This window comes from Vicugna pacos, chromosome 3, assembly GCF_048564905.1.
Source record: "Vicugna pacos chromosome 3, VicPac4, whole genome shotgun sequence".
NCBI classification, from domain to species: domain Eukaryota; kingdom Metazoa; phylum Chordata; class Mammalia; order Artiodactyla; family Camelidae; genus Vicugna; species Vicugna pacos.
In genome coordinates this window covers 14932225-14960126 of record NC_132989.1, presented here as the reverse complement: position 1 = coordinate 14960126, position 27902 = coordinate 14932225, and the positions used below count along the sequence as shown (strand labels likewise).

General features: G+C 40.0%; 3 protein-coding genes across 9 annotated transcripts in view; 2 read left to right on the top strand and 1 right to left on the bottom strand.

Annotated features, from left to right (window-relative positions):
• The first annotated feature begins 258 nt into the window (after positions 1 to 258).
• On the top strand, positions 259 to 23391 carry SLC26A2 (solute carrier family 26 member 2). 7 transcript variants are annotated; one of them, XM_072954956.1, is made up of 6 exons: positions 259 to 460; positions 4572 to 4682; positions 8305 to 9031; positions 10593 to 11900; positions 21783 to 21922; positions 23110 to 23391. In XM_072954956.1, coding segments are annotated over exons 2-6 (2181 nt in total). In that variant the 5' UTR covers positions 259 to 460; positions 4572 to 4680; the 3' UTR covers positions 23114 to 23391. The 7 variants fall into 7 exon arrangements, with proteins under 7 accessions (XP_072811057.1, XP_072811059.1, XP_072811049.1 ...); XM_072954958.1 differs by having other exon boundaries at positions 21783 to 21937; XM_072954948.1 differs by lacking the exons at positions 21783 to 21922; positions 23110 to 23391 and having other exon boundaries at positions 10593 to 16822.
• On the bottom strand, positions 23069 to 27898 carry TIGD6 (tigger transposable element derived 6). Its single transcript, XM_006204451.4, has 2 exons — positions 27674 to 27898; positions 23069 to 25046 (listed from the first exon to the last, which is right to left on the bottom strand). Exon 2 carries the CDS (start codon positions 24961 to 24963, stop codon positions 23389 to 23391), a length of 1575 nt encoding a protein of 524 aa, XP_006204513.1. The 5' UTR covers positions 24964 to 25046; positions 27674 to 27898; the 3' UTR covers positions 23069 to 23388.
• HMGXB3 (HMG-box containing 3) overlaps positions 23182 to 27902 on the top strand; it is a 52172-nt gene continuing 47451 nt past the window's right edge. The window contains exon 1 of the mRNA XM_072954924.1: positions 23182 to 23268. The gene's annotated coding sequence lies outside the window, so the exon portion shown is untranslated. The remainder of the gene's footprint in view (positions 23269 to 27902) is intronic.

Below are 27902 nucleotides of genomic sequence, written 5' to 3'. Positions count from 1 at the left end.
GAACCCATGAACTGCCCCCTAAGATGATTCATCGCGGCCGGAGCGAAGAAGCAATCTCCCTAAGAATCAGAGACGCGTGACCCCTTCTTCATAAGGCAGCCAATCGCGAGGAGGAAAGCGGCCAAGGGGCGGCACCCCACGCCAGCCCGGCCCTCGTCATTGGCTGGCGGCGGCGTCGCTCTGCCGTGGTGCCACGTGACAGTGGCGGCCCGCGAGTTCGCACTTGAGTCGCCTTCCGCACCTCTTGGCGGTTGCCGGCTCGCCGCTCCCCTCAGTCCCGCCCGGCCGCGCTCCGCCTCCTCCAGGGGCCGAGTAATGGGCGGGCAAGGGGACGGGCCGGTTAAAGGGAGGCCGACCCGGGAGTGGGTACCTCTGCCCGCGCCGCCTTATCCCCTCGGTCCGGCCACGGCGGAGGACGCGCTTCGGTACCTCGTGGCACGGGACGGCCCAGACCCGAGAGGTGAGGAGAGGGGACGGGACTCGAGACGCGGGAAGAGAGCGGGCGGGCCCCCGCGCGGTCAGCGGGTCCCTCTTGGGGTCGTCCTGGCTTGTGTCCCAGGCGTGTTGATAGGAAGCCCGCACCAACGGCCGCCACAGGGGTCGTGGCCGGGCCCTGAGAGGTGGGCGTGCGTCGGGTTTATTGTGTGGTCTGCAGGGGCGGAGGCAGGGCGGGGTCAAAGCCGCACTCCCGCACCCTGGGGATCCAGACCCCACTCCTGGCGCTGAGAGCGGCTGACCGCCACCTTACGCGTCACGCCGCGGGCCTCCGCATCTCGCAGATAACGGTGCTTCTCTTCCGTCTGAGTCCTTGTCGCTCCGTAGTCGCGCCTCGTCAACTCTGTGATATCTGGGAGCAGGACCTAGGAGATCAGAGCCGCCACCACCACCTTAGACAGTTTGGGAAGCTGAGGTTTGTGCAGGCGAGAGGACTTGATTACCTTGGTTTTAAGAACCACACACCTGTTTAATCAGGACCTGTGCTTCGAGACTCATAGACTAAGTTGAAATTCTTTAGCTGGATAGGTGGGGACACTGAAAGGAGACAGAGAGGACCAGAGCCTTGCCAGAAATTACACAGCAAGTCATTTGCAAATTTAGGACTCAGCTCTTCCAGATTCATAGAGTATCAGACAGGGCTCCTTCGTTGCTCACATTGGGGACCACAGTGAGTTAGAAGCATTCAGGACTTAAAAAACTCCTTTCTGGCACCCATTCTAATACCTTTTTCCCTCCTTGTCCCTACGGCTCTTTATGTGAAATATGGAACTAATGTGATATCCAGTATTGGGTTAAGCCGAAGTTCCTGTCTTGGAAAGTTGAGTCAGTAAGAAATGGAGAGCCAAACGTGCTGGAAAAAAATAAGCCTATTTTTTTTCCTTCAGTAATCTCAAGGGACAGAGACTAGTAGCTGTGATTTATTGAGCAAGTGCTATGTGCTAGGTACTGTGCTAGGTACTTTACATGCATAAGTTTTAATACAACACTGCAAGTTAGGGAATGTTATCCCCATTTTACAGGTGAGAAATTAATGCTGAGTAAAATGAAGTTTTTCACCCAGTGCCATGCAGCTGTTGAACAATGTAGCTGGGATCTGAATGGAGATCTTTCTGACTCCAGATGTACCTAGTAATTCTCCAAATATGTCCTTCAGCCCACTGGCTTGGAATCATCCAAGGTGCAGTCTTACATCTCATTCCTGGATTTGCCTGAGAATCTGCATTTTAACAGATCTCCATGTTAGATATCATTGTACTGTAATTTGCTGCCTCCTGGGGGAAGATCCGGAGATGACCTCTTCAGGGCTTTGGCAAGATCTAGATTAGATTCATCAGGGGTCATTGCTGTCCCTTTTAATGAGCATACCCACTCCCTGCCAGGCAGATGCTTTCCAAAGTCTAATTTCTTGACACAAACTTGGCTACCATAAAGCAGGGTGAGGGGGAGGAGTAACTGTTTTCTTTACCACATAACTTTTAAACTATTATTCATCCATTCCCTCAATAAAATATTTGTTAAGCACTTACTAGGTGCTATACCTGGTTCAAGGCTCTGGGGATACAGCTGTCAACCAAACAGCAAGTCACTGCTCTTGTGGGAAGTTCAGACAATTAACACAAGAAAGAGAAGTCTAGTCTGAGATGGTGAGAAGGGCCATGGAGGAAAAAAAAAGCAAAGTAAAGGGCATAGGAGTTCAAGACAGGAAAGGGCCCATGAGGGAAGCATGGCTGTGGCAGTAGTGCTATTTTATGTGTTTTTTCTAGGAAGAAACTGAGTAGGGCAGCATTTGAGCAAAAATTTAAAAGAAGTGAGAGAGAGAGAGAGCTATGAACATAGCTGGGGAGTAGCTTTTCCAGTAGGAAAAAGTAAATGGAGGCCAGAGACTGCTTGGCTTGTTTGACTTTTGTCTGGGGCACTAATTATTCTAACCAAAATGTAGCTACAGAGGGAAATTCGACATCATTGCTCTTAATAGAAAACGAAAATGTTACCAATGCATATGTAATATGAAAGACAAAAGTAATTTCATTCTTAATCCTTTTATCAAACCTACTTCAAGTAGTTTGTTACCTTTACTTATTAAAATTAATAATAGACTCAGAAATGAGTTGAGTGCTTGGTCACAAAATTATTGCTTTGAACTAGCTCCTTAGACCTCCTAGCAAGGAAACAAAGTTGGGGGCCATGTGGTATTTTAGAAAGAGAATTAAACTTGAAAATCGGAAGATGAGGATTGAGAATCTGGTCCTACCAGTTGAGCAAGTGATTAAACTGATTTTTCTCATACTGGTAAATAGGAATTCATATTCTGTTCACAGATTTATTCAGGAGGCAAGTGAGAGATGTAGAGGAAATCTTTTTGAACACAGTGAATTACTGTGCAAGGAACTATTTTACAATGCTTTACATTAAGCTATTTTCTTAGTATTTTATTATTTTGTCTTATATTGGGCTTTATATAAGAAACAATATGTCTTAGTGCTTGTGCTATGGATATAAGCTTTATAGTGGTTCTTTTTGCTTCACAGATAGAAAATGGGGTGCAGGGAGGTAGGGTATAGCTCAGTGGTAAAATGAATGCTTAGTATGCGCGAGATCCTGGGTTCAGTCACCAGTACCTCCATTAAAAACAAACAAACCAAATTTACCCCCCTAGAAAAACTCCTCCAAAACAGACATAAATGGATATTGTTAATCATTTGTGATAACTGGAAAACAAGGAATTTTTTTGGTCTTCATTATATTTACTTGAAACTTCACCTGTTTGTTCATTTCAATAAACATAGGTATATAACGGTACATAGCAAGTGGGAGGCATTGTGTTAGGTGTCGGGTTATGTAGAAATGAGGATGACTTGGTGTCAGCCCTGAAATGATACTCTTGTTTGAGAGACATGTAAACTTAAAATAGTTATATGTCATATGTTGGGGAAGCATAGCCTAGAAGAATTTCAGCCCCTTTCTCCTATGGCATTTGAGGTGAGCCTTAAAGGATTAGAAAAAGACCAAGATAAATGGAGACAGAAGGGAAGACATTCCATACTAAAAGAATGACATGAGCAAAGGCTTTGAAGAGCAAACGATTCTCAATGTTTTTATGGACTCGTGATTGGAACAGTGGTGCATGGAATGAAAAAAAGAAAGGCAGTTTCAGTCTCATTTGTTCTTAGAAGAAGACTATTCTAAAGGTATTCGACTATATTCAGTAGGAGGTGGGGAGCCAGTGCAGATTTTTGAAGACTGTATCCAAATAATTTGTTCTCATGTTAATGAATGCTCCTTTTGAAGAAGAGGCAGCAAGGGACAGTGGTTAAAAATGTTGGTTCAGTTAAGTTGTTTAAGGTTGAAGTGTGCCTGCAACTTCAAATAGTTCAGGGGAAAAAACCCCAAGCAAACCAACCTGTGTGTATGGAGAGTGCAGATGTAGCAGAATATTCACAGCTGTGACTATACTGGTGTTCCATGTATCATTCTTTGAACTTTTCTGAAGATTTGAAAAGTTTCAAACTAAGCAGTCCAGAGACAGAAGGTAGGTTTGAATCAGACAGTCTTAGATTCTTGTCATGGTTCCACTGCTTACAAGCCATGTGAGTACTGGAAAATCATTTCCAAACTACACAGTCCCCACCTATTCTAGCCTAGTTTAACAGAGATTTTTTCCTTTAAGAGAAGAGAGACTTTTTTGGTAGGTGACTTGTTCACATTAATATCAGGTAAATGTTAAGACTTCAGAAGTTTTCCATAAACCTTAGATATAGGTTATTTTATTTAGTATTTTCTGCGATTCCATTTTATCTCCTTTGTTTATTATCCACAACTCTTTGTTAGGGTTTATAGTATACATTAGGGTTTATAGTATACATCTTTAAGTGTCGCAGTTTACCTTCAAGTGACATTATACTATTTCATATGTAGTGTAAGAACCTTGGAATATTATACTTTGCTTCCTCCCCTCCTGGTTTTGTGTACATTAGAATTATATATAATAGAACATTGGCCATTTTAAGTGTACGATTCAGTAGCATTAAGTACATTCACAATGTTGTGTAACCATTACTACTATCTATTTCCAGAACTTGAAACAGAAACTGTAAACAGTAAGCAGTAATTCTGCATTCCTCAAGTCCCTGGTAACCTCAGTCTACTTTCTGTCTCTATGAGTTTGCCTATTCTACATGTTTAATGTAAGTGGAATCATGTAATATTTCTTGTTTTGTGTCTGGCTTCTTTCACTCAGCATAATGGTTTCAGAGTTCATCCATGTTGTAGATGAAAAATACCGGAATGTCATTTCTTTTAAGTGGCTAAGTAGTATTTCATTTGTGGGCTTAGGCTGTATTTTTTTTTCCTATTCATCTGTTGATGGATACTTAGGTTGTTTTCACCTTTTGACTATTGTGAATAATACTGTTATGAACATGATGTACAAGTATTTGCTTGATCCCTGTTCTCAATTTGGGTATATACTTAGGAGTGGAATTGCTGGGTCGTATAGTAATTCTGTTTAACTATTTGAGGAACTATCAAACTGTTTTCCACACTGTTTGTACCATTTTACATTCCCAATGCAATATATCTTTCAAAGAGACAAAAATTAAAATTTAAAAGTGAGCGTGAATTCTTTTTTGAAATTTTTTTTGTTGAAATTACTTTTAAAAGTGAAAACCAATCTATCCATCAACGGAAGACTTACTAAGTGCCTCCTGGTGCCCAGTTCTATGTTGAGAGGGTACACAAAAAGTATAAAACAACTCCTTAGATAATTTTTAACCTAGTTGGGAAGATAAAGCATATATTCAACAAACACTTATTGAACATCTAAACAATGGAATTCAGAGAAAAATGAGATACTACTTATGTGCTGATGACCTGTATACTCCTCCCCTCCCTGTTTATTTTTTTCAATTTTGGCTTCTCTCCTGTGCTTGACACTGCCATTTCTAATTGCTTACTGAACATCCTTATTTGGACATCTAAAAATCTCAAACCTATGAAATCTTAAGTCGAACTTTTTGTTGCCTCCTATTTTTCCATTTCCTCCTCCATAATCCCATACACTATCCTTTTGTGTGGTCCACTTCAGAATTCATCTTAGATTTATCCATCTCCTTTAAGAGCCATCAAGAGCTGCACCAGTGAAATGTCAAACCTGCATTCCTGCGTCGTCGTGGAGTTTATGCCTTTGTCAGCCATAGCTTACAGGATGGAGTCCAGCTTCTTGGGATTACATAAGAAACTGATACTTCACTCCAGTCTTACCTCCTGCAGGTTCAGCCCCGGAGTCTGGCATTCTAGTTGACTTTTTCCTGAGTGCTTTAATCGTATCATTCCAATTTTTCAGTCTTTCCCTCCAACCCCATAACTATTGCTGTTTGTGTCTTCTTCTCCCTCATCCATTTTCCAAGTTCTCCCTCATTCTTTCATCTCTGACCTAGACTTCAGAGCCGAGGTGAGATATGTTCTTCCCTTGAAGCTTTTCAAAACTATTCCTTCAAATAATACTGTACTACTTCATATCTAGTATAAGACCTTACAGTTCCTAATTGCCCCCCTATTCTCTGGTCTGTTGGTTTTATACATTTTATTTTGTGTAACAAAATGCATTCTTGTTTTCCCTTTAGACAGTTATCTTTTAGAGCAATCGAAAATTTTTTAAATTAAAAAATGGATTTTATTTTATTTCCGTTTCTTTCATTTTATTTTTTTATTGTTGTGTATCATGTAGACCTCAGTTTTTGTCTAGTATATGTATATACAGTTATGCTAGTCTGCTGGCAGTAAGTCCTCTTAGTGTTTATTTGTCTGAGAAAGTTTTTATTTCTCCTTCATCTTTTAAAAGATATTTTCTCTGGGTATAGAATTCTGGGTTCACAGTTATATTTCTGTGGTAAAGGTATCAGTCCATCTTCTGGCTTGTATGCTTTTCAGTAAGAAGTTGGCTATAATTCTTACCTTTGTTCCTGTGTATGTAATGTGTGTTTTTTCCTTTGGCTGTCTTCAGGATTTATCTTTATCTTCTGTTTTCAGCATTTTGAATATGATATGTGTAGGTGTGGGTGTTGTGTTGTTTTGTTTTGTATTTGTCCTTCTTGGTATCCTCTGAGATTCTTGGATCTATAGTTTGGTGTCTGTCATTAATGTTGGAAAATTCTTGACCATTATGTCTTCAAATATTTCTTCTACCCATTGTCTCCTCTTTTTGGGATTCTAATTATGCATCAGCTAGGTTATTTAATGCATCCCACAGCGCTTGATGTTCTCTTTTTCCTTCCCAGTTAGTCACCAAATAGGGCAACGTCTGAATTGTGTTAGTTTTTTCTTATGCCTCTTTTGGATATCTTAGGTTTGGGAAAGTCTTTTGACCCAGAAATTAGTAAGAACTATTCCAAAATAGAAGGTCATAAGGAATGCACTCAAACTAGTTTGGCCTGCAAGTAGGAAGTGAGAAGAGAGTTATAGACCAGTTGCATTGAGGAGTGAAGAGCTGCTGTGTGTATCCTCCAATCTGACGGACTTGCTCAGGGTAAGTGGTTATCTAAATCTATTCTTTTCTTCCTTAACTGCTTCACAAGACCATCAAACTAACTATTATTTTACTCTTATTCAGCGGGATAACCAACTATAGCCCCTTCATCCTAAACAAAATTAATGTGGATTACTTTTACAAATATTTTGTTCTTAAATGGGTCATGGGTCCTGGATTATGGCATCTTGATAGTATTAGGCTTATAGAACTTCACGAGGGCCTTTTTTTCCCCTGTCAGTTCCGAAACAGGAGACTTCCTGAGTCCTTTATCCAATATATTTTATCTCTTACTGGCTACAGTCATAAATTTGTTTATTCATTTATTCTTTCCTTTGTTCAAATATTTTATAAACCTACTATCTCAGAGTTACTGTATGCTGATGATAATTACAGTGATGAACAAGATGTCCTTTCCTCCAGGAGCTGGAGAAACTCTTCCTTAACTAATACACAAGTGTGGTTAGTACTGTAATGGAGGTGTGAAGTGCTATGGGACACAGATTCATTTGTACTACGGGAACTTGGTCAGTGCTTTGTAGGAGTGACAGTGTTTTCACTGGGTTTTAAAAATGACTAGGATCTTGATAGGCAGAGAAGTGGATGGTCATTCTAAGCTAAGCAAACAGCTAACAGAGAGGCAATAATTTGCTCAAGTATTGGGCAGACTGTTCCTTTGAAGGCCTGTTTCTTTTTCCTTCTCTTTTATGCTCATTACAAGACTTATTTTTTGTTGTTGTTGTCCTAGTCTCTTGTTATTTCCTAAAACTTTTATCTTTTCTGTCACTCATATTTTCTTTCTGTTTTCAACAATTAGTAAATTATTTAAAAAGGACCCCCCCCCCGCAAAAAATCTTCCTTGTTTCAGGGACTTACAGGTAAAGTAGGTATCAAGGTTTGAGACTAGATCCTGTTTTGCAGTATTCCTGGGAGTGAAAAACCTGAAAAGAAGACAGTTAATAACTTATAGAAAGGAGGAGACAGGCTACCCTAATACTGTTTCTGGAGGGAAAAACTGCAGGGGGAGCCAGGCAGAGATGGAGAAGAATATTGATGGTTTATGCTTTTGGGAAGTCCTGTACCCAGTGAATTACTTACTTTGACTTGGTTGTGTATGGTCCAGTTCTTTTTTCCTCGATCAGGACAAATGAGGCTCAACTAAGGAAAGTAAACATAAGATACCTACTCCAAAACTGAACTCCTCTTAACTGTCATGAATGACAAGTAGAACTGTTAAAATGTGTGAGCTTTATCGGTTAACCCTGGTATTTTCTCTGGGGTAGGAAGCTGAAGCATCTATCTCCAGAAATGTCTTCAGAAAGTAAAGGGCAAGATGACCTTTCATTCAAGGACTCCCTTGAAGGAGACGACCAGTACAGTCCTCCATCTAGGATCCGTCTGGAGGATGAAAAGGAATCAAGTACTATCTTCAAGGAAGAGGCCAATGATCAATGTATACCTTATCCTAGGATCCATTTGGAGCCTCAAGAGAAACCAAATACTAACTTCAAGCAGTTTGTCATGAAAAAACTACAAAAAAGTTGCCAGTGCAGTCCAACCAAAGCCAAAAATATGATTTTTGATTTTCTTCCTGTTCTGCGGTGGCTTCCAAAATACCAGCTGAAGAAAAACATTTTAGGAGATGTGATGTCTGGCTTGATTGTGGGCATCTTATTAGTGCCCCAATCCATTGCTTATTCTCTCTTGGCTGGCCAAGAACCTGTCTATGGTCTGTACACATCTTTTTTTGCCAGCATCATTTATTTCCTGTTTGGTACCTCCCGTCACATCTCTGTGGGCATTTTTGGAGTACTGTGCCTTATGATTGGTGAAGTAGTTGACCGAGAACTACTAAAAGCCGGCTATGACACTGCCCATATTCCTCCTTCTTCAGGAATGGTTTCAAATGAGAGCACATTATTAAACCAGGAATCAGACAGGATATGTGACAGAAGTTGCTATGCAATTACAGTTGGCAGCACTGTAACATTTATGGCTGGAGTTTATCAGGTAAGAAACAATGGAGTAAGTGGTTGTCTCTGGCTTAAGAAATCACTATATATGAAATCTCAGATCTGTAAGGGACCTTAGAGATCATAATAGTTAAAGCTATCATTTATTGAACGCTCAGGATATATGAGAGGTAGAGCCAAAATTTAAACCCTGGTTTGACTCCACAGGTAAGACAAGACTGCTTCTATTTTCTCGACCCTAGCCTGCCTCTTAACCAGTGACTCTCTGTCAGCCAGATTTTAATTATTTGATTGTAAACATTTAAACCAGAAAGGGGCCTCAGACCACATAGTACAACTTCTTAATTTTATATGTCGAGAATTGTTGGGTTTGCCTGAAACTATGTGTGGTTGGTTATTGGTAGAGTCAGCATTAACAAGCAGGAGGGTAATGATGAGGGTGGGGAGAGGAGGAATGCAAGAGTTTTTCAAACTATAGGCGACCCCCTCACCTTTTAGAATTACTGCTCTAGTGGGTGACTCTCACTAAAGGTAGTAGTTTTCTTGGACTGTTGGGGACCACTATTTTATACTGTAAGTCAGGAGAAAGGAATAGAATGAAATTCTTCTTGGGTCCCCCATAGACTCCACTAATCTGCCATTATCATCAAGCTCCTGCCTTTTGGCATCCAGGAGTCATTGCCAGCATTAAATCTCTTCTCTGTTACGGACATTTGGAACCAATATGGGAAGGGGAAGAGTAGCTCACTCCATTTGGTGTTTGGATGAGGAGGAGAGGGAGAAGAGGCTGGAGTGTGAAAGAGCTGTGCTCCTCAGAGTTCATTTTTGCTTTTTTGTTAGTATGCCTCACCAAGAATGAGGAAGGGTGCAATGGAATTCTGAGGAATTATTGGGAAGAGGAAAAGATAAAGAAATAAAATGTATCTTTGAGGATGCAGAATTAACATGGGAAGCAATATGGCATAACATTGGATAAGAGTAGTTTCTCAATTTGAGGTTAAAGAGAGTTCTATAATAATTTTTTTAAATTAAAAAAATTTTTTTCTTTTTTTTATTAATCAGTTTACAATGTTAGTTTCAGGTGTAAAGCAAAGCAATTTAGTTATTCTATAATAATTTAAAAAGTGTGATTCTATTTTGATGTGAATTTAATTTTTTTGTTTTATCAGTTAAAATTTAATTTTTGTCATTCACAGAAATGATTTGTAATTTAAAGAAAATATAAGGTTTTTTAATTAGAACTTTTCCAATTTAAGTTTTTATGAGTTCTCATGGATTCCTGAGAATTTTTTTCAAAGTGGTCTGAACCTTATTCAAGTTTAAGAAACATTGTACAAGAAGGTAGGAATCCTAAGTTCTTGTGTTGCCTCAGCCTAGTGAGTAATAGTGTGACCCTGGGCAAGTTGCTTAGCCTTCTAAGTGTCAGTAAAATGAGCCCTCTCCTTGTAAAATGAGAGGATTGATATATGATTGTGTTTTTTCTAGCTCTGACATCCTGTGATGCTCTGATGGTATGTCTCCACACAAATGCCAAGGGAATACAGGATTTAGAGGCTTTTTTCCATTTATATTTAACACATGTATATCCTTTCTTTCAGGTAGCGATGGGCTTCTTTCAAGTGGGCTTTGTTTCGGTCTACCTCTCAGACGCCTTGCTGAGTGGATTTGTCACTGGTGCCTCCTTCACTATTCTTACATCTCAGGCCAAGTACCTCCTTGGGCTCAGCCTTCCTCGGAGTAATGGCGTGGGCTCACTCATCACTACTTGGATACATATCTTCAAAAACATCCATAAGACTAATCTCTGTGATCTTATCACCAGCCTTTTGTGCCTTTTGGTTCTTGTGCCAACCAAAGAACTCAACGAGCATTTCAAGTCCAAGCTCAAGGCACCGATTCCTACTGAACTCATTGTCGTGGTGGCGGCCACATTAGCCTCTCATTTTGGAAAACTAAATGAGAAATACAGCACCAGTATTGCTGGACATATTCCCACTGGGTTTCTGCCACCCAAAGCACCAGACTGGAACTTAATTCCTAATGTAGCTGTGGATGCAATAGCTATTTCTATTATTGGTTTTGCTATCACTGTATCACTTTCTGAGATGTTTGCTAAGAAACATGGCTACGCAGTCAAAGCTAATCAGGAAATGTATGCCATTGGCTTTTGCAATATCATCCCTTCCTTCTTCCACTGCTTTACTACTAGCGCAGCTCTTGCAAAGACATTGGTTAAAGAATCCACAGGCTGCCAGACTCAGATCTCTGGTGTGGTGACAGCTCTTGTTCTTTTGTTGGTCCTCTTGGTAATAGCTCCATTATTCTATTCCCTTCAGAAGAGTGTCCTTGGTGTGATCACGATTGTAAATCTCCGAGGAGCCCTATGTAAATTTAAGGATCTGCCCAAGATGTGGAAGGTTAGCAGAATGGATACAGTTATCTGGTTTGTTACTATGCTGTCCTCTGCACTGATAAGTACTGAAATAGGCCTGCTTGTCGGGGTTTGTTTTTCTATGTTTTGTGTCATCCTCCGCACTCAGAAGCCAAAGAGTTCATTGCTTGGCTTGGTGAAAGAGTCCGAAATCTTTGAATCCACGTCTGCCTACAAGAACCTTTGGACTAAGCCGGGCATCAAGATTTTCCGCTTTGTAGCCCCTCTCTACTACATAAACAAAGAATATTTTAAATCTGCTTTATACAAAAAAACTCTCAACCCAGTCTTAGTGGAGGCAGCTCAGAAGAAGGCAGCAAAGAAAAAGATCAGAAAGGAAATAGCAACTCTCAGTAGAATCCAGGATGAAGTTTCAGTGCAGCTTTCCCACGACCCCTTAGAGTTCCACACCGTGGTGATTGACTGCAGTGCAGTGCAGTTTCTGGACACTGCAGGGATCAACACACTGAAAGAGGTGCGCAGAGACTTCAGAGCTGTTGGCATTCAGGTTCTGCTGGCTCAGTGCAATCCCTCCGTGAGGGATTCCCTGGCCCGGGGAGAGTATTGCAAACAGGAAGAAGAAAACCTTCTCTTTTATAGTGTATATGAAGCAATGACTTTTGCCGAAGAATCTCAAAATCAGAAAGGAACATATATTCCCAATGGTCTGAATTTTTCCACTGATTGATTGAGAAAGTAGGTGGAAGGATGAATACTGTCTAGCCAACAGGCTAAAATTTCAGGTGTATAACATAGCATCTGGCTTTTAATTGGAAAGCACCATTCCTCTCGGGCACAGTCTTAACAGGAGTCTGATGGCTGAGCAGGTTTGTGAAATCTCACCAGCCAGCCCCACATTGTACAGAACACTTTTAGTAATACATTTGATGTTTTAGTCATGTCTTTTTGTTTAGGGTAAGTATGTAAGAAAAGAACTCTTTATAATCAGCAAAAATAATGAGAATCCTCCCTATCTTCTGTGGTCCCTATCTGTCCCTGTTTCTGAGCATTTCTCTACCATTAAGCTCTGTTTTAGCTTTGTCATTTACTGTGTTTCCCATAGAATCTGTCCTAACTGATAACCAGTGTCAGGTTTGCCAGATACAAGGCAGAAAGCTGAGCCAGCAATTTTATATAGCATTTTAAATGAGCCTGAGGCAAACTGTTAGGGACAGATTGCAAAAAGGAATGATTGACAGTTTCCCTTAAGAATTTGTTTATTTAGCAGTGATTTTTTTTTCCCCCTTCCCATGGCATTTTAGCAAGGGTCGGCTGGGGACTGACAGTCTTTCTCATATTTGAGAAGCCACTGTTCATCATTACTCTACAAGGAAAATGTAACCAGTAGAAAAGAGTGCACAGAAGTGATAAAGTACTTCCAAAAAAACATCAATAATTAATTTATAGATGTTTTGGTGAAAACAAAGCTAATGCTTACTGCCATGCACCCTTTTGATGTACAATAAATATTGATGACAGTGACAGATTTCAACTCTTTGGGCCACCTAAAACTATTATGCAAGAGGATTTGGAAGCATTACATTCATACAACCCAAGTTCTGCAGGTGTATTATGTATGAGAGCTGGTCACAGATTGTGGCACAGGAATAGTTCCTTTTGAAAAACATGTCCTACATTGAAAGCTTATAGTTCTGTATCTGGACCTTAATGGGTGAGGGAAAAAAAGTAAGTTTTCCAAAGTTAGGACTAAGACACTAATTTATGTGAGATTGAAACATTTAGCCACACCATTTAAAACAAAATAAAAATTGCAAAAGTGCTGAATCATTTTTTAAACCTACTCCTACTTTCTAAACATTTTAAATATTTATGAGAAGCAAACCTTACATCTATTGGAATGGGATGCTTTTAGGCATACTTAACTTTCTTGTTGGCTCCATAAACTGTCAAGTGTTGATTTTCTTTTGGTAGAAATCTGCCCATCAGTTTACATGGAAAATGCCTTTCCGTATTAAAACAAAGCTGTTCCTTGGGAGCTGCATTTCTATCTTTGAGGTCATTACATGATTAAATGTAATAGTGTCCTGAATTTTGACATCCTTTTAGGACTTAAGTCTAGAGTCTCAGAAATGTTAACTACTGTTTGTATTTGTGTGGTTTTTGTTTATTTTTAGCCAATATTTGCATTTTCTATCTAGTCTTATGACTAGCAATGGTAAAATTACTGTGTCTTTGTCTGTCATTTGTTTTTACTCTCTCTCGTCCTTCCCCCAAGCCAGGTCTGAATCCATACCATTATAGATATCTAATGCCATTGATGGAGTAGTGAGTACATGTTCACGATGACTAATTTAGAAAAAACAAGTGCAGCAAAAAAAAAAAAAAAGTCAGTCCAAAGAATTTGGAAAATCTCTTTGAAGAACAAAGTAACAGGATTTGATCTTTACCTGACATTTCTGTCCATATGTGGGTATAAATAGTTCTGGAACTTTATACAATTAGCAAATTCTTGAATTGTGTGCTGGTTTATTCTTCTCCCACCTATACAAACAAACAAACAAACAAATAAGAGATTCTGCTTTTAGAAGCCATTTGTAAAAACATTTAAGGTATCACTATAATTTATATCTCACCTTCTTCTCTGCTTGGATTGAGGTCTACCAGCACTTACACATTGTTCAGCTTTTTTGACTGCTAATTTTTTAAAGGAGTCAAACCTGAAACCAAAGCCTAATTCACAAACAAAACTAATGTTTTCATTTGCTTTCTTACTCAAGGACTTGGACTTTAGTCATTAAGTGATATTTTACACATTTTATTGATACGGAAATATCTTGCTTACTCTAAATTGTAGAATCTAAATGAAGCATATTCTCATTGCTTATTGACAGATGTACAAAATTCTGAATATATTAAAATGTCCATTTAATTGAAATGTAGTGTGTATACTATTGATGGTTAAAACTCTTACAACCAGAGGGATGGAGTTTGCCAGTGCACAGAGAGATTAAGGATAATATTCAAGAGACAGGTGAATGGAATAGACCATTGAAAAGACTATCTGACCAACCGAGGGAGGAAAGAAAGGGACTCAGATGAATAGGATCCAATTCTTGGTTAGCCCCACACAACAATAAGGAGATCAGGAGAAAGAGCCACACTTCTGCTGCACCTTAGTTTGAGAGCAAGGTCAGACTGGATTGTTCCTAGAAGGGGAGGGGCACCTGGTAGCTAAGGTTGGGGTAAGTACCTTGGTTGATGTACTCTAGAGCACTAGATTGAGTGCCTGTAGTCTGATGGTGGTAAAACTGGCAGGTGTCTAGTTGACTTTTTTTTTTTTAAGAAGCAGCAAAGGAAAACAAGGTTTGGATAGTCCGACTTAGCTTTTAAACGATAGTAGACATTGAAGCCAAAATTTGTTGGTAAATCTACAGTATGGTAAATGGTGATCTTTAAATATGTGTCATTGGTGTTAGATGAGTTCATTAGACTCTTTTAATGTTGATGACCACATTTTAACAAGAATAGTAGTTATCTGCAGAGGTATTCTGTTAGTAATTTGTCATTTAAGAATATATTGGGTGTTAGCCATGATCTTAATGTAAAAGTGAGAAAAAGTCTATAATGAATTTCTTGGGAAGTTAATTTGAGCCTAGAAGTTACAATGATAAATGGTGAATTCAAGCTCTGTGATGCTTATTAATGTTCTTAATGGATTATTTTCTGCTATCTATTGCTATAGGTGAGCCATAGCATCAAGGTAGACAATTAACTCTTAACACTTCTTAAGGATCTATGCAGGAGTCTAGGGCCAGGTGCCGGGACAGTAGTACTAAACCCGTGGTAACTCTACTAGGTAATACACAGGGGCACTTGGTTAAAGCTTAGCCTGGGCTGAGGGCTGAGTGGGAGGCAGACAACTGATGCAAACAAGGAGGCATTGATGCCCTGGTCTATTCAAGGAATGATTGCACAGTGATATTACTTTGCTTAATTTTTCTGTTCTTTATCTTTAATGTCTTTTTTTCTTTTAATATTTTATCTGTTTTAGTGGTGCCTTATTTGAAATGGCTTTAAAAACTGCAAAAAGAAAAAATTGGATCTAGAAAGCTTTTATATTGTGAACTGATTAGGCTTTTATATATATATATATATATATATATATATGTATATATATATATATGTATGTATATATATATATATGTATTTTAGATAATCATGAATGGAATCATTCATTGGAGTGCTAATAACACTCAAGTAGGCCAAAATAATATAACAGCTAGTCTGTTATAGCCTATTATTAAAGTAAAATACTATTGCAATACTGTAAGTATACAATTTTAGGGTTTTGGGTTTTTTTTAATGTTAGTAACTTTAGAAATGGAGAATTTAGATGTGGGAGTGGGGGAGATCTATTTTTATAAGGTAATTTTTTTCCCTAACTATATTTTTAAAATTTATTTTAAAGTAAACATGTTAAATACAGTTAGGGAAGTTAAATAAACATTATACCAAGTAGTGGATTTTTGTGTATTTTATTTTTCTCTTAGTGATGTAAAGCTAACTAGGAGACCTTGAATTAAACGTAGGAGATAAACTGAATTAAGAAAACTGGAACAATGAAGGACACTACGTGCTTTTACTGGATATACCATGTTTGTAAAGCTACACTGGAACCTTATATAACCTTTCTTGGACTTCAGTTATGGCTCTGAAATCAGCCAAATAATTATAATCTTACTGTAAAATATCAATGACAGAATTTTCTAACTGAAGGTTTTTTTACTTGGCAAACAGACAGGCAGCCTTAGGCAGAAAGGATTTTTAACTGCAGTTCTAAGAAACTTTAAGGAGGTTCTCCTTCCCCACTGCCATTGTCCATCCTCAAAGTAATGTTCCATGGAATGAAACTGCTCTTGCTTTTCAGTTCAAATCAGTTGGGAAATTACTGTTTGAGTTCTTGGTGCTGCCATGATTTCTCAAAAATTAGTGTGAGCAAACCAATCTATATAAAACACTAACTTTTTTAATCTCCTTTGCAATTTTATATGCAAATCAAGACAAATTCAGGGTGGTAGTTGAATGAACTTAAATTCTCATTCTTGTCCGTTAACTAAAAAGTATACTGCCCTTTTTTCCCAATTAGTCGAGGCTAATGACTTTTAGGAATATGTTTTATACCACATATATCTTTTTTAATTAAAGCAAGTGCCTTGATGTTATTCCATATAAATCATGCCTAACCCTCTATGGGATGAGGATGAGTTATTGATGGATTACAGCCTATTGCGGGAGAGAGGGAGTTGATTAATATAGCAGATCCTTTTCTTCTGGAGGAATATGTTTGTGATGTTTATTATATAAGGTCTTATATGTGTTGAGGTCTAGAGGTGTCATGTCATTTTTCTGCCAATAAATTGCTATTCTAATAAAATATTACTGTGTCTAAATTATTTAAGTTCATGGAGGGGAGGTTCTAACTAAAATATATATTTAGATGACCTAACACCAGTGAGCTTTAAAATACCACATCTTTACATTTGGAGGGTGAGCTAGTCATCAATTTATACACACACACACACACACACACACACACACAATTATAAATGTGTGTGTGTGTGTATATATATATAAAAAAGTAAATATAAATAAGATGGAAGGCTCTCTCCTTACAGAAAGCCATAAAGTATAAAAAGACCCAATTCTTTCCTTTATGCTTTGTGATCCTGAGTCAGTTAACCCTTTGGGGATTCAGTTTTTCCATCCAGAGGGGAAGAGGTCTAGATTGCTTGAAGACACTTTCAGTTCCCATTTGCATGATTCCCATTACGTACTGTGTTGGAATCAAAATCCAAATCTGGCTCATGTTTTTACTAATGCCCTAACATTGAATTTTGAGCAGTGAATTTTGAGCCACATTTTTTCCCATCAGCAAATTGAGGCTGATACCTTATTCCGACTAGGTGAGAGAAATGGGAGTGCAGTTCCTACTGGAGCACAACCTTTTGTGAGAAATGATCTGCACCACCACCCTTTCCCCGTATCTGCCATGAGCCTCTTTTGGGATGTCCTCCCCCTTCTACTTCTCAACTCTGTAGAAGTGGGAGTGTGGGTGTATAGGGTTAAGGACAGTTTTCAGTCTTTTGCAGTACTTCTGTAATCCTGGGCATTCTGCCCCAAAACTCATACCCACCTCGCAGGGTGGAGGAGTTGGACTCAGTGGTCTTCTAAGGGCCCTTGCAGTCTTACATCCTGTGCACCTACCCTGTCTGCATTCAGCATCTGAGATCCAGAGCTTCTGAAGTGCCTCCCATGCTCATTGTCTAGCATCAGCTCCAACTGACTTGGAGGACTCTGCTACCCCATCTGTCCTTTCAGTGCTCGTGTCCTTGGCTTCTTCTCCCCTTAAGTTTTTAAAGTTTAGATCCAATAGAGACTGATGAAAGTATGGCTCTTCTTGGAGAAATAGCCACATGTGCATGTATACACATACACATGATGATAAGAAATGCTGGTCATGGACCCCATATCATGAATACCTTACACTATAAAGCTTTCCCCAGATGACTATATCCACATCTACAGCTTCAACTGCCTTATTATCTGTATACCAATGGCAGCCAAACATCATTTCCAGCCTGACCTTTCTAGAACACCAAACAGCATATCCATCTCTATATAAATCTCCAGAGCTTTTAAGGACAATTCTGCCTGGATGCCCAGAGACACCTCGCATGCAATATACCCCCAAACTCCTCCATTACCTTGCCTTGGTTATGGCATGACCCAGCTACTCAAGTCAGAAACCTGGTGAATTCTAGGATATTCCTCTTCAGCTCCTACTCCAAATCCATCTTGCCTTCAGTTTGCATCATTTCTCTTCAGGACTGTTCTACAGCTACCTAATCTGTTTCTCTACAACCAAGCCTCTACCCTAGTTATCAGTTATTTTCTTAAAAAAAAGAATTTGTTGCTACTTGTAAGTGGTTCTGTGATGTTTTCAGGTTAAGTTCAAAATTAATGCTTTAGCCAATAAGACCTTAAAATCTTTGTTCTTGTTTCGTCTCCAGTCTCTTGTCCTGCCACAAATCTTCCTCTTCACATGTCTACCTCTGACCTTAGCTGTTCCCAAATGGGCCATTGTTTATCACCCAGGGCTTTATATATGCTGTTCCTTCTGCCAGAAGTTGCTCCCATCCCCATATGCTCAACTCCCTACTTCTTCCAGATACTTCATATTAAATATCCCTTGCTCTTGGCAACATTTCTCTCTTTTTTTAATTGAAGTACCTTCAGTTACAACGTGTCGATTTCCAGTGTACAGAACAATGTCCCAGTCATACATATACATATATATATTCACTTTCATATTCTTATTAAAGATTATTGCAAGATATTGAACATAGTTCCCTGTGCTATACAGCAGAAACTTTTTAAAATCTATTTTTATGTACTGTGGCTAACATTTGTAAATTTCAAACTCCCAAATTTATCTCTTCCCACCCCCTTTCCCTGGTAACTCTAAGATTGTTTACTGTGTCTGCGAGTCTGTTTCTGTTTTGTAGATGAGTTCATAAGTGTCCTTTTTCTTTTTTTTTTTTTTTGATTCCACATATGAGTGATACCATATGGTATTCTTTCTCTTTCTGGCTCACTTCACTTAGAATGTTGATCTCCAGGTCCATCCATGTTGCTGCAAATGGCATTATTTTATTCTTTTTTATCACTGAGTAATATTCTACTGTATAGATAGACCACAGCTTCTTTATCCAGTCATCTGTCGATGGACATTTAGGTTGCTTCCGTGTCTTGGCTATTGTATATAGTGCTGCTATGAACATTGGGGCATATGTATCTTTTTGAATTAGGTTCCCTCTGGATATATGCCCAGGAGTGGGAATGCTGGATCATATGGTAAGTCTGCTTTTAGTTTTTTGAGGCATCTCCATACTGTTTTCCATAATGGCTGCATCAAAATACATTCTCATCAGCAGTGTGGGAGGGCTCCCTTTTGAACACTTCTTACTGAATTCCTTTTTACTTATGCAGGGGCTCCTTTGGGTTTCATCTCCATATTCCTGTATATTCTCTGCATATTCTCTAAAATAGCATTTGCTATTGTATTATTTTTCCCTCTCATCTGTCTCCTCTGCTAACTGGACTCGTTGAGGGTAGGGCCATGAACTTCATTCATCCTTAAAGCCTCTATGGCCAGCGACGGGTATTTTATAAGGTCCACTATATGATTATCGAAAGCATGGATATATTTGATGGATAGTTATTTCTCTAACACTGGCTTATTTGCAGAGCATGCCAATTATCTGCCCAGGGTCAATTACATTTCCCATGGTTACGGGAAGGTGAAGGGACAGGTGTATAATGGAGTGGATTGGGTGGTCTGAGGCAGTTATTTCTAAGGCAGTTGTTTGAACAAGTCCTACATCCTATGTCTCTTCTCTCTTTTCTCATCGCCCCTCTACCATGTCAGGAAATTACAAGGTGCTCCTCAGGTTTCTTCAGTTGGCTGAATTGTCTCCTTTATGTAGTCCACCTCTGCCCTCTGGTGGCAGGAATATGCTAACACATTCTACTTCAAAGGTAACTATGGTCCCAGTAGGATGAACAGTTAATAGGTCTGCAAATTTGGAGACCTATTTGTCTTTTCACATTATGATTTGCTGGAAAGATTAAATGATAGGAGGTGAAACAGTGCTTGACATAAATAGGCAATGATAAGTTTTAGTTTCCTTCCTTTTTAATGAAAGAGCTCATCTTAGGAATAGGACAAAGAAGACTCCTTGAGTTGTTTTTACTGACTGGGCTAGTTGGTTCTGAAACACTGAGTCCCAGGATATGTTAGTGGAAGAGAGGACTGGTAAGGCAGGTCCCTGCTTCTGGATGGTACTGGTGAAGTTCCAAATAGGGACGGGTAGTAATGACAACAGACAGGATTTGTGGAACACTTAGTCTGTGTCAGGTACACATTTTTATCCTCATGACAGCACAACTGAGGTACATACCTAGTCTCAGAAGGTTGGCTTACAGAGTGGATTGGTCAACTGGGACAAAATTGTATCCTCAAGTGGGTTTGTAGGGACTAGAGAGTCAAGGTGAAGCCACAGAAGGCCTGCTGAAGACAGCAGACTAAGAAGTGATAATATCAACCTCTTTTAGTTTAATAAACAAAGTGTCAAACTAAAAATCCTAATGTTCAATAGAATCAAAGTTTCACTGCTGTAAACCAGACTGCGAAAGCTCTCTCCTTTGATGATTTCCATCTACCGGGATCTAATTCATGTGATACGTTAAATGAGTCAAGAATGTGTTTTTGTTGTTGTTGTTGTTGTTTGTTTTGGTTGTTGGTGGGAGGTAATTAGGTTTATTTGTTCATTTTTAGTGGCGGTACTGGGGATTCAACCCAGGACCTTATCCATGCTAGGCATGTGCTCCACCACTGAGCTGTATACCTTCCCCCCTCTGTTTTTTTTTAAAGCAAGTTTGTTGGGGGTTGGGTATAGCTCAGCGGTAGAACACATGCTTAGCATGCACAAGATCCTGGGCTCAATGCCCAGTACCTACATTGAAAAAAAAAGTTTAAACACGTTATTTACTGAATATTACTATAAAAAAGCACTTAGACAAAGCCTTTCATACTAAAGTCTTGTGTGTAGAAATGGAGAATCCTACAGTGACCTTCTGTGGAAGGATACTAGTTTAACTCTCTATATTAGAATTCTTTATTCTCAAAGAACAGATTATAACCTGAAGTGGAGTAATATTTGAGGCAATGATATTCATGGAAAATTTCTGCATATCTTTTTAAATAGAGGACAACCCTGCTTTATCTCCACGCCATTTTCTAGTAGAATAAGTGCTTCATACAGCTTTAAAAATAAGGTGGCTTTGACACATTAGGCCTGTGTGTTAATTTATATGCAAATGTTTATTGATGTGCGTAGGCACCAAGGCCGACTGGTCTAGTTAAAGAGTTTACAGTCTAGTTAAAGAGCCATAGAACACTGATAAAACACTTAAGTGCTTAACTGAATGGTAGAGACAAAAGTGCTGAGGAGTTGAGGGAGCTAAGTGTGGAGCTGGTTCTGGAGTCTTCAAGAAAGGCTGGAAGAAAGAAGACTTCAGTTAGTTCTTGGAGAATATGTAAGGCCTTGCTTGGTAGAGAACAGGATGAGGCATTCAGGCAAACGCACACCAACAGACAGGGGTACAGAGTGAGAGAAGACGGGCCCTGGAGGGGGTGGGGTGGGGGGCTTGAGCAGCACACACACTGAACTGGACTGAAAAACTGAGCTGGAAATGCAGGTTGTAGTCAACTCCAGAGGGTGCTAAAACTCAGCTGAATAATCTGGTCTTCTATTTTTTTTTTTTTTCTTTTTAGGCATTTGGGAGCCACCGCAGATATGTGGGCAGAGGAAGTGGCATAATGCCAGCAGATCTAACATTATGTGCAAAATGGACTTTCAGGAGAAAGATGAGGGAAGAAATTATAAATTGTGTCAATAATCCTGATGCAAGATGGTGAGAGAAATTAAGGTGCTGACAATGAGACAAAACCACAGGACTTAGCCAGAAGACATTCTTTTCCTCTTCTATATATTAAGAATTTAAAATATGTATAGTACTTCAAAAAAATCTGCTTGCTTCTTGTTTATTGACTTTTTAAATGTTTTAATTGAAGTATAGTTGATTTACAATGTTGTGTTAAAATATGCATAGTACTTTTAATTCAAATTATACTAGCTTCTTAAAAGGAAAAATATCTAAAATGAGCTTTAGAAACATATCTATTTAAACATCTGCTGTTTGTTTTTGTGATTGTTGTTTTGTTCAATGTGGAAGCAGTACTTTCTATGATTAATCTGCTTCATACATCTGTTTCAATTAAGTAACTACAGAAAGATGAATAACTTGCTGTGGGTTTTTGAAATAGCCACACAATTAACCCTGGGTCAGGGAACTATGCTACAACACCAACAGGTATTGTGCGTACCTTCTAAAAATTAAACTGACACTTACATGACTTATTAGGAATAGGTACTAGGGTTATAAAGAATATTAAGAATGCCTTTTTATAGAAGAAAAACTTAAATATAAATCTGATTATCAATTTATATAGTTTTAAATAACTTAAATTCAACTCTGCTCTAGCAGACTTCTCTGAAGAACAAACACAAAGGGAACAAGGGTGATTTATGAAGTAATTTTAGTGGAGGAAAACATAGTGTGCCTTCACACTAATTACATGGTTCAGGCTGGATTATCCACAGGTGTGGAGAGGACCAGTGTGGATAATCCAAATATGCAAACACTCTCACACGTGTCATCTCTCTCACAGGCGTTGCTCTCACCTTGTCTGTATTTGAGAGGTACACTGGGCTGTATATTCTTCCCCTGATTCTGATTAACAGGATTCTCTGATGTTTACCATGCCTCCCAGATTGTATCATGTCTCCTCTTTCAGGCACTTTGTTTCCCTGTGCCCCTGCTCCCTGTTCATAATAATCCTGAAGTACTACAAGATGCTTTGATAGTCTAGATGACTCTTGTAATTATTTTGGCACAGACAGATGTACCTCTACTGAATACTTGGTGGAGCATTCAAGAGAATAGCTGAGGATGTTCTGGAGTTATCAAGTCAGCAGGAAGGAGTTAACAGCCTTGGAGTATGAACAGCTTATGCTTTTTATTTTTTGATTTTTTGACAGTTAGTGATTGGGAGTATTCAGATGGCCAGCTGAAGAGAGGAGTGCTAGAACCCAGCTAGACCAGTGGTTCTCAAAGAATGAACCCCGGATCACAGAAGCTTCAGCATCACCCGGGCACTTGTTAGAAATGAAAATTCTTGGTCCCCAAATTCCATTCAAGTAAGTTTCCTGATTATTTCAGAAACCTGGAATGAACTTAAAATTTAAGTTCAATATCCTATCTAAAGAAATATTTATTGTAAACTACACCTTCTAAATTAAAGTCAGTTAATTTCTACACTATTTTATTTGGAGGAAATCTGTAATTTTGGAATCAACAGGAGTTTGTGTCACTCTTCTCATTAAATATTCATCTATGCCATTTAGCTGTCCAAAAATGGCATCAGGAACACCTACACAAGTGGAAAGGAACAATCTAAGTTTCTGTACACTTGAGATGGCCTCTGTGAGGGTGATTTTTGGCTGCTGTGGTAAAGAAGCCTCCCCCTCATCTTCACTTCCAGCTTCATCAGTATTTTCACCAGCCCCCATGTCCTGGATGACCTCTGTGTCCAGCAGCTCCTGAGAGATGATGAGATCATCATCTGCAGTGACAAAGTCCTGGAAATTTATTTCATTTGGGACACAAGTGGCAATAGCCACTGAGTGCCACAACTTTTCGATGGCAATATCTGGTTCACTGGCTGCTGCTTCTGTGTCAGATTCCGTCAGTTCCACAGGGATGATGCCTGCCTTCTGCCAGCATCTCACCACTGTGGACTGCTTGACTGACCACCAGGCTGCAGCAATCATGTCAATGGCCTGCCTGATGTCCACTTTTTCCTGATCCTCACTGCTGTTGAGCTTGAGGAGGATCTGTTTTAGAAAGTGGCCCCTGTACAGCACTTTCACAGTATGAATTATGCCAAGATTCAGTGGCTGCAAGACGGCAGTACAGTTTGAGGGCAGATACCCCACCTGAATCCTTTCCAAGTGTGGAAGCATGTTGTGAGCAGAGCAGTTGTCGATCAGCAGGAGGATCCGGCGTTCAGCCTGCTTCATCCTGGCATCCACTTGCATCAGCCACTCATTAAATAGATCCTGCGTCATCCATGCCCACTGGTTGGCTCGGTAATCACAAGGGAGGGAATGGACATTCTTGAGGCACCGTGGGTTGGCTGACCTACCAACAATCAATGGTCTCATTTTTTCAGTCCCTGAAGCATTGCAACAAAAGAGGGCTGTCAACCGCTGCCTTGCTTTCTTTCCCCCTCTACAATGATCCCCTTTTGCTACAAGCGTGTGCTGGGGAAGCAACTGGAAAAACACTCCTGTCTCATCAGCATTAAAGATATCATCTGGGCTGTAGTCAGCAATTAGTTTTATAATTTCCCCTGCATGCCACTCATTAACCTTATCTATTCCTAAACCATTCATTAGTCTGCCACTGTCTTCTCTACAGATTGCTTTCAAAGCAATTCCATGGCGATCCCGAAATCTGTTCAGCCAGCCCACACTTGCTTGAAAATTGTCATAGCCAAGCATGTTGGCCAGGTTTAGCGCTTTTTTCCGAATGACAGAACCAGTCACGAGAATGTTTTTGGCATGGATTTCTTGAAACCAAGCAAAAACAGCCTTATCAATGTCGTCATAAAGAGCATTCCTCATCCTTTTCCGCTGAGGTCCCACAGATGCCTCCCGCACCTTTTCTTCAAATCTGGCGCGATCCTTTAAGAATGTAGACAATGTAGAAGGAGTGATACCGAATTCTTTTGCCACATCGCCTTTCCTCTTGCCTGAGTCTACAGCTTCTACAACTTTCATTTTCTCCTCCAGGGAGAACTGCCGACGCTTCTTGTTCCCCTTGGTTGCCATATCTTTAGTGCAAGGGCTGGGCCACAACTGCCAGGGCTGTGTCTGCTCCTCCTCTCAGCTTGTTTTGCCACAAGTATGGAAAACTGAGAAGACAAAATGGAGTGCCTATCAGGAACCAAAGATAATAGATTCTTCCTAAAAGATAGGTTCATATTTTTAAAAATCTTATTAGAAAATGATAATATAAGGCCAAAGTCAAGAAAAGACAAGACTCATGCTACTGACTTTTTGTAGAGATTACTCATGTAGACTCATAGAATGTTTGAAATGGAAGAGATCTTACAGATAGTCTGGTTTATTTAAACTTTCTGAGCCTTTGTAAAAATAATAACAATGTCTGGTCTGTCTACTATGAGAAGAGATTGAAATAAGATATGGTAAAAGAGCTTTGCAAATAGCAATGCATTGTATAGATTCAAGGAATTATTATCTGGCTTATTTTATAGATACAGAGACTGAGGACCTACCCGGGTTCATACAGCTCAGATTTCTTGACTCAGATTAGTGCTATTTCTGCCACTCCATAGTCCTGCTTGAAATTCCACCTAAACGAGATCTTGAAAGCTCTATCACCATTTAGCTTGGAAGGATTTTCAGATGTTTCTGGTAGCTACACTTCATTAAATGAATATTTACAGGTGCCAAGTGGCAAAGATACAGTGATGAACAACATAGTCAAGGTCCTTGCCCTTATGAAATATACAATGTGATTGGGGGAAATACACAATAAGTGAACAGATAAAAAGTTAATAGTGTGATACGTGCTATGGCAGAAATAAACACAATCCAACAGTAGCAGTTTTGGTAACTGCCTTTTGGTAGTTGCTTAGACTTTTATCATGAGAGTCCTCAAAGGACAAGAGAAGCTGCTGTTACCTTATGCTGTGATTGCTCCTTCCTAAGGGCTGGCTTCTGACACCCACCTCTGTACATCTATCTAGCTATTCATGGCATTTTTCTATGTGTGAAGCACTGTGCTTGATGCCTGCCATACAGAGATGAATGAAGCAAAGTGCCTACCACTGAGGAGCCTATCAGGGAAGCAAGGAAGACAAACACTAGTGTATGGAATGCTATAGAAGGTTACAAAGTACTGTGAATGAGAACATAGAAGTGGGATTACCAACTTGATGGGGCATGGATGGATGTGCACTTCAAAGAGGAAACAATACTTATGTTGGGCCTTAAGTACTAACAAATAGGAATTCACAAGATAGAAGGAAACATATGTAAAGGCAATGAAGTACTACAGAAAATAAAAAGGCATGGGAAAAAAAAAATAAGTCTTTGGGGAAGAAAACAAGGTCCAAATCACAGAAAGGCCTAGTAAGGGTTCTAGCTTGATCCTGGGACAATAAGAGGCCTTTAGAGTTTTGGTTTTTGTTTTTGGAATGACATGATAAGATTTGCATGTTAGAAAGAGTCCTTTGGTTGTAAGGTGGAGAACCTAATGGATAAAGTCCATTTTCTTAAGACGTGGCCTTAAATCGGAAGATAAAAAGCCCAATAGGCCATAAATAGTTGTGGTATGTTAATCTGAGTGCAAGAAGCAGCTCTTGAACAATTTTAAGCACAGAGAAAGATGACTCCTGTGTGAAGAATGGAATTGAAGGGTGTCCAGGAAAAGGCAGGAGACTAATTAGGAGGCTACTGCAGGAGTCCCGATGTGAGATAATGGTAGCCTGGATTAGAGTAATACTGGAGATGGTAAGAAGTAGTCAGTTTGGGACTATGTTTTTGCAGCTCTTACTGATGAACTGGATATGAGGTGTAAGAGGAGTCAGTGATAACTCCCAGACTTCTGGCTTGAGCATTGAACAATCCAGTGAATGATGATGTCATTTACTGAGATGGGAACCAATTATTAAGGATCTACTTCATAAACGTAATTTGTTACTTTACATGCTTAATATAGCTTACATGTGGTAGGACTGGGATTCAAACTCAGGGAGGTTCAGCACAAAGCTAGCGTTCTGAACGTTACAGAGGCCAATATAGCTTATTCAGGGAAGTAACAGTACTGAAAATAAACTTGGGAAGAGAATGAATCAAGAGCAAAACCAAAGTCTTGTAGGTCAGGCCAAGTTTGAATTTTATTCTAAGTGAACGAGAAGACACTGGAGAGTGACCTAATCAGACTTACGATGCAAATCAATCTGGCTGTTGTGTGGAGAATAGATAGTAGATGGACAATAATGGAAATGGGGAGAAATTGCATCAGTCCAGGCAGGAGATGATGATGAGCAGGAGAAGGCTGGTGACAGGGATAGAGAAAGGTGACAGTGGTAAATGAAGAAAAGTAGGCAGATTGAAAATGCATTTGCAAGACAGTGAGGGTGCGGGGACTTGTACAAATGTGGGACAATCTGTGATATTGGCGGGAAAGGACAATACAATCCTTATTTGATTTCGGAGCCTCTGCACATGGTGATTCAGCTCGGTTTACTCACTCACTACCATTACTGTGTGGGGGACCGTGGGAGAGACGGATTGAGGGGAGATCACCAGGGTGAGGACGGCTTGACGCGGCCGGCACTAAGACTTTAAGAACCCTATCCTGAACAAGCGGGGACAGACTGAGGAGGGTTGAGGTGAGGCCTTGAACGCCGTGTTGGGAGGGTGGTGCTGGGGCTCTTCAGGCCCGACGTGGCTTTCAGAGGTGAGGCGGGGCCTGGACCCCTCACGCTCCGCACAGCCCCGCCCCAGTTACCTGAACGCCCTACGGCAATGCCCGGGGGGCTGAGGGCGTCCACAGCGGGCGGCCGCAGCTTCCTCCTCCTCCCAGAACCTCTAGCCGGAAGCAGTCCGTCCGCCTTAGCAGCCCCCTTCCAAGCCCGTAAGCAGTTTCTATGGGCCCGCCCCTCAGCCAGAGCTGTACTGTTGCGCTTGCGCAAGGGGACGCACGCAGTCACGCGCCGCCGGCCGCTTCCGGCGTACCG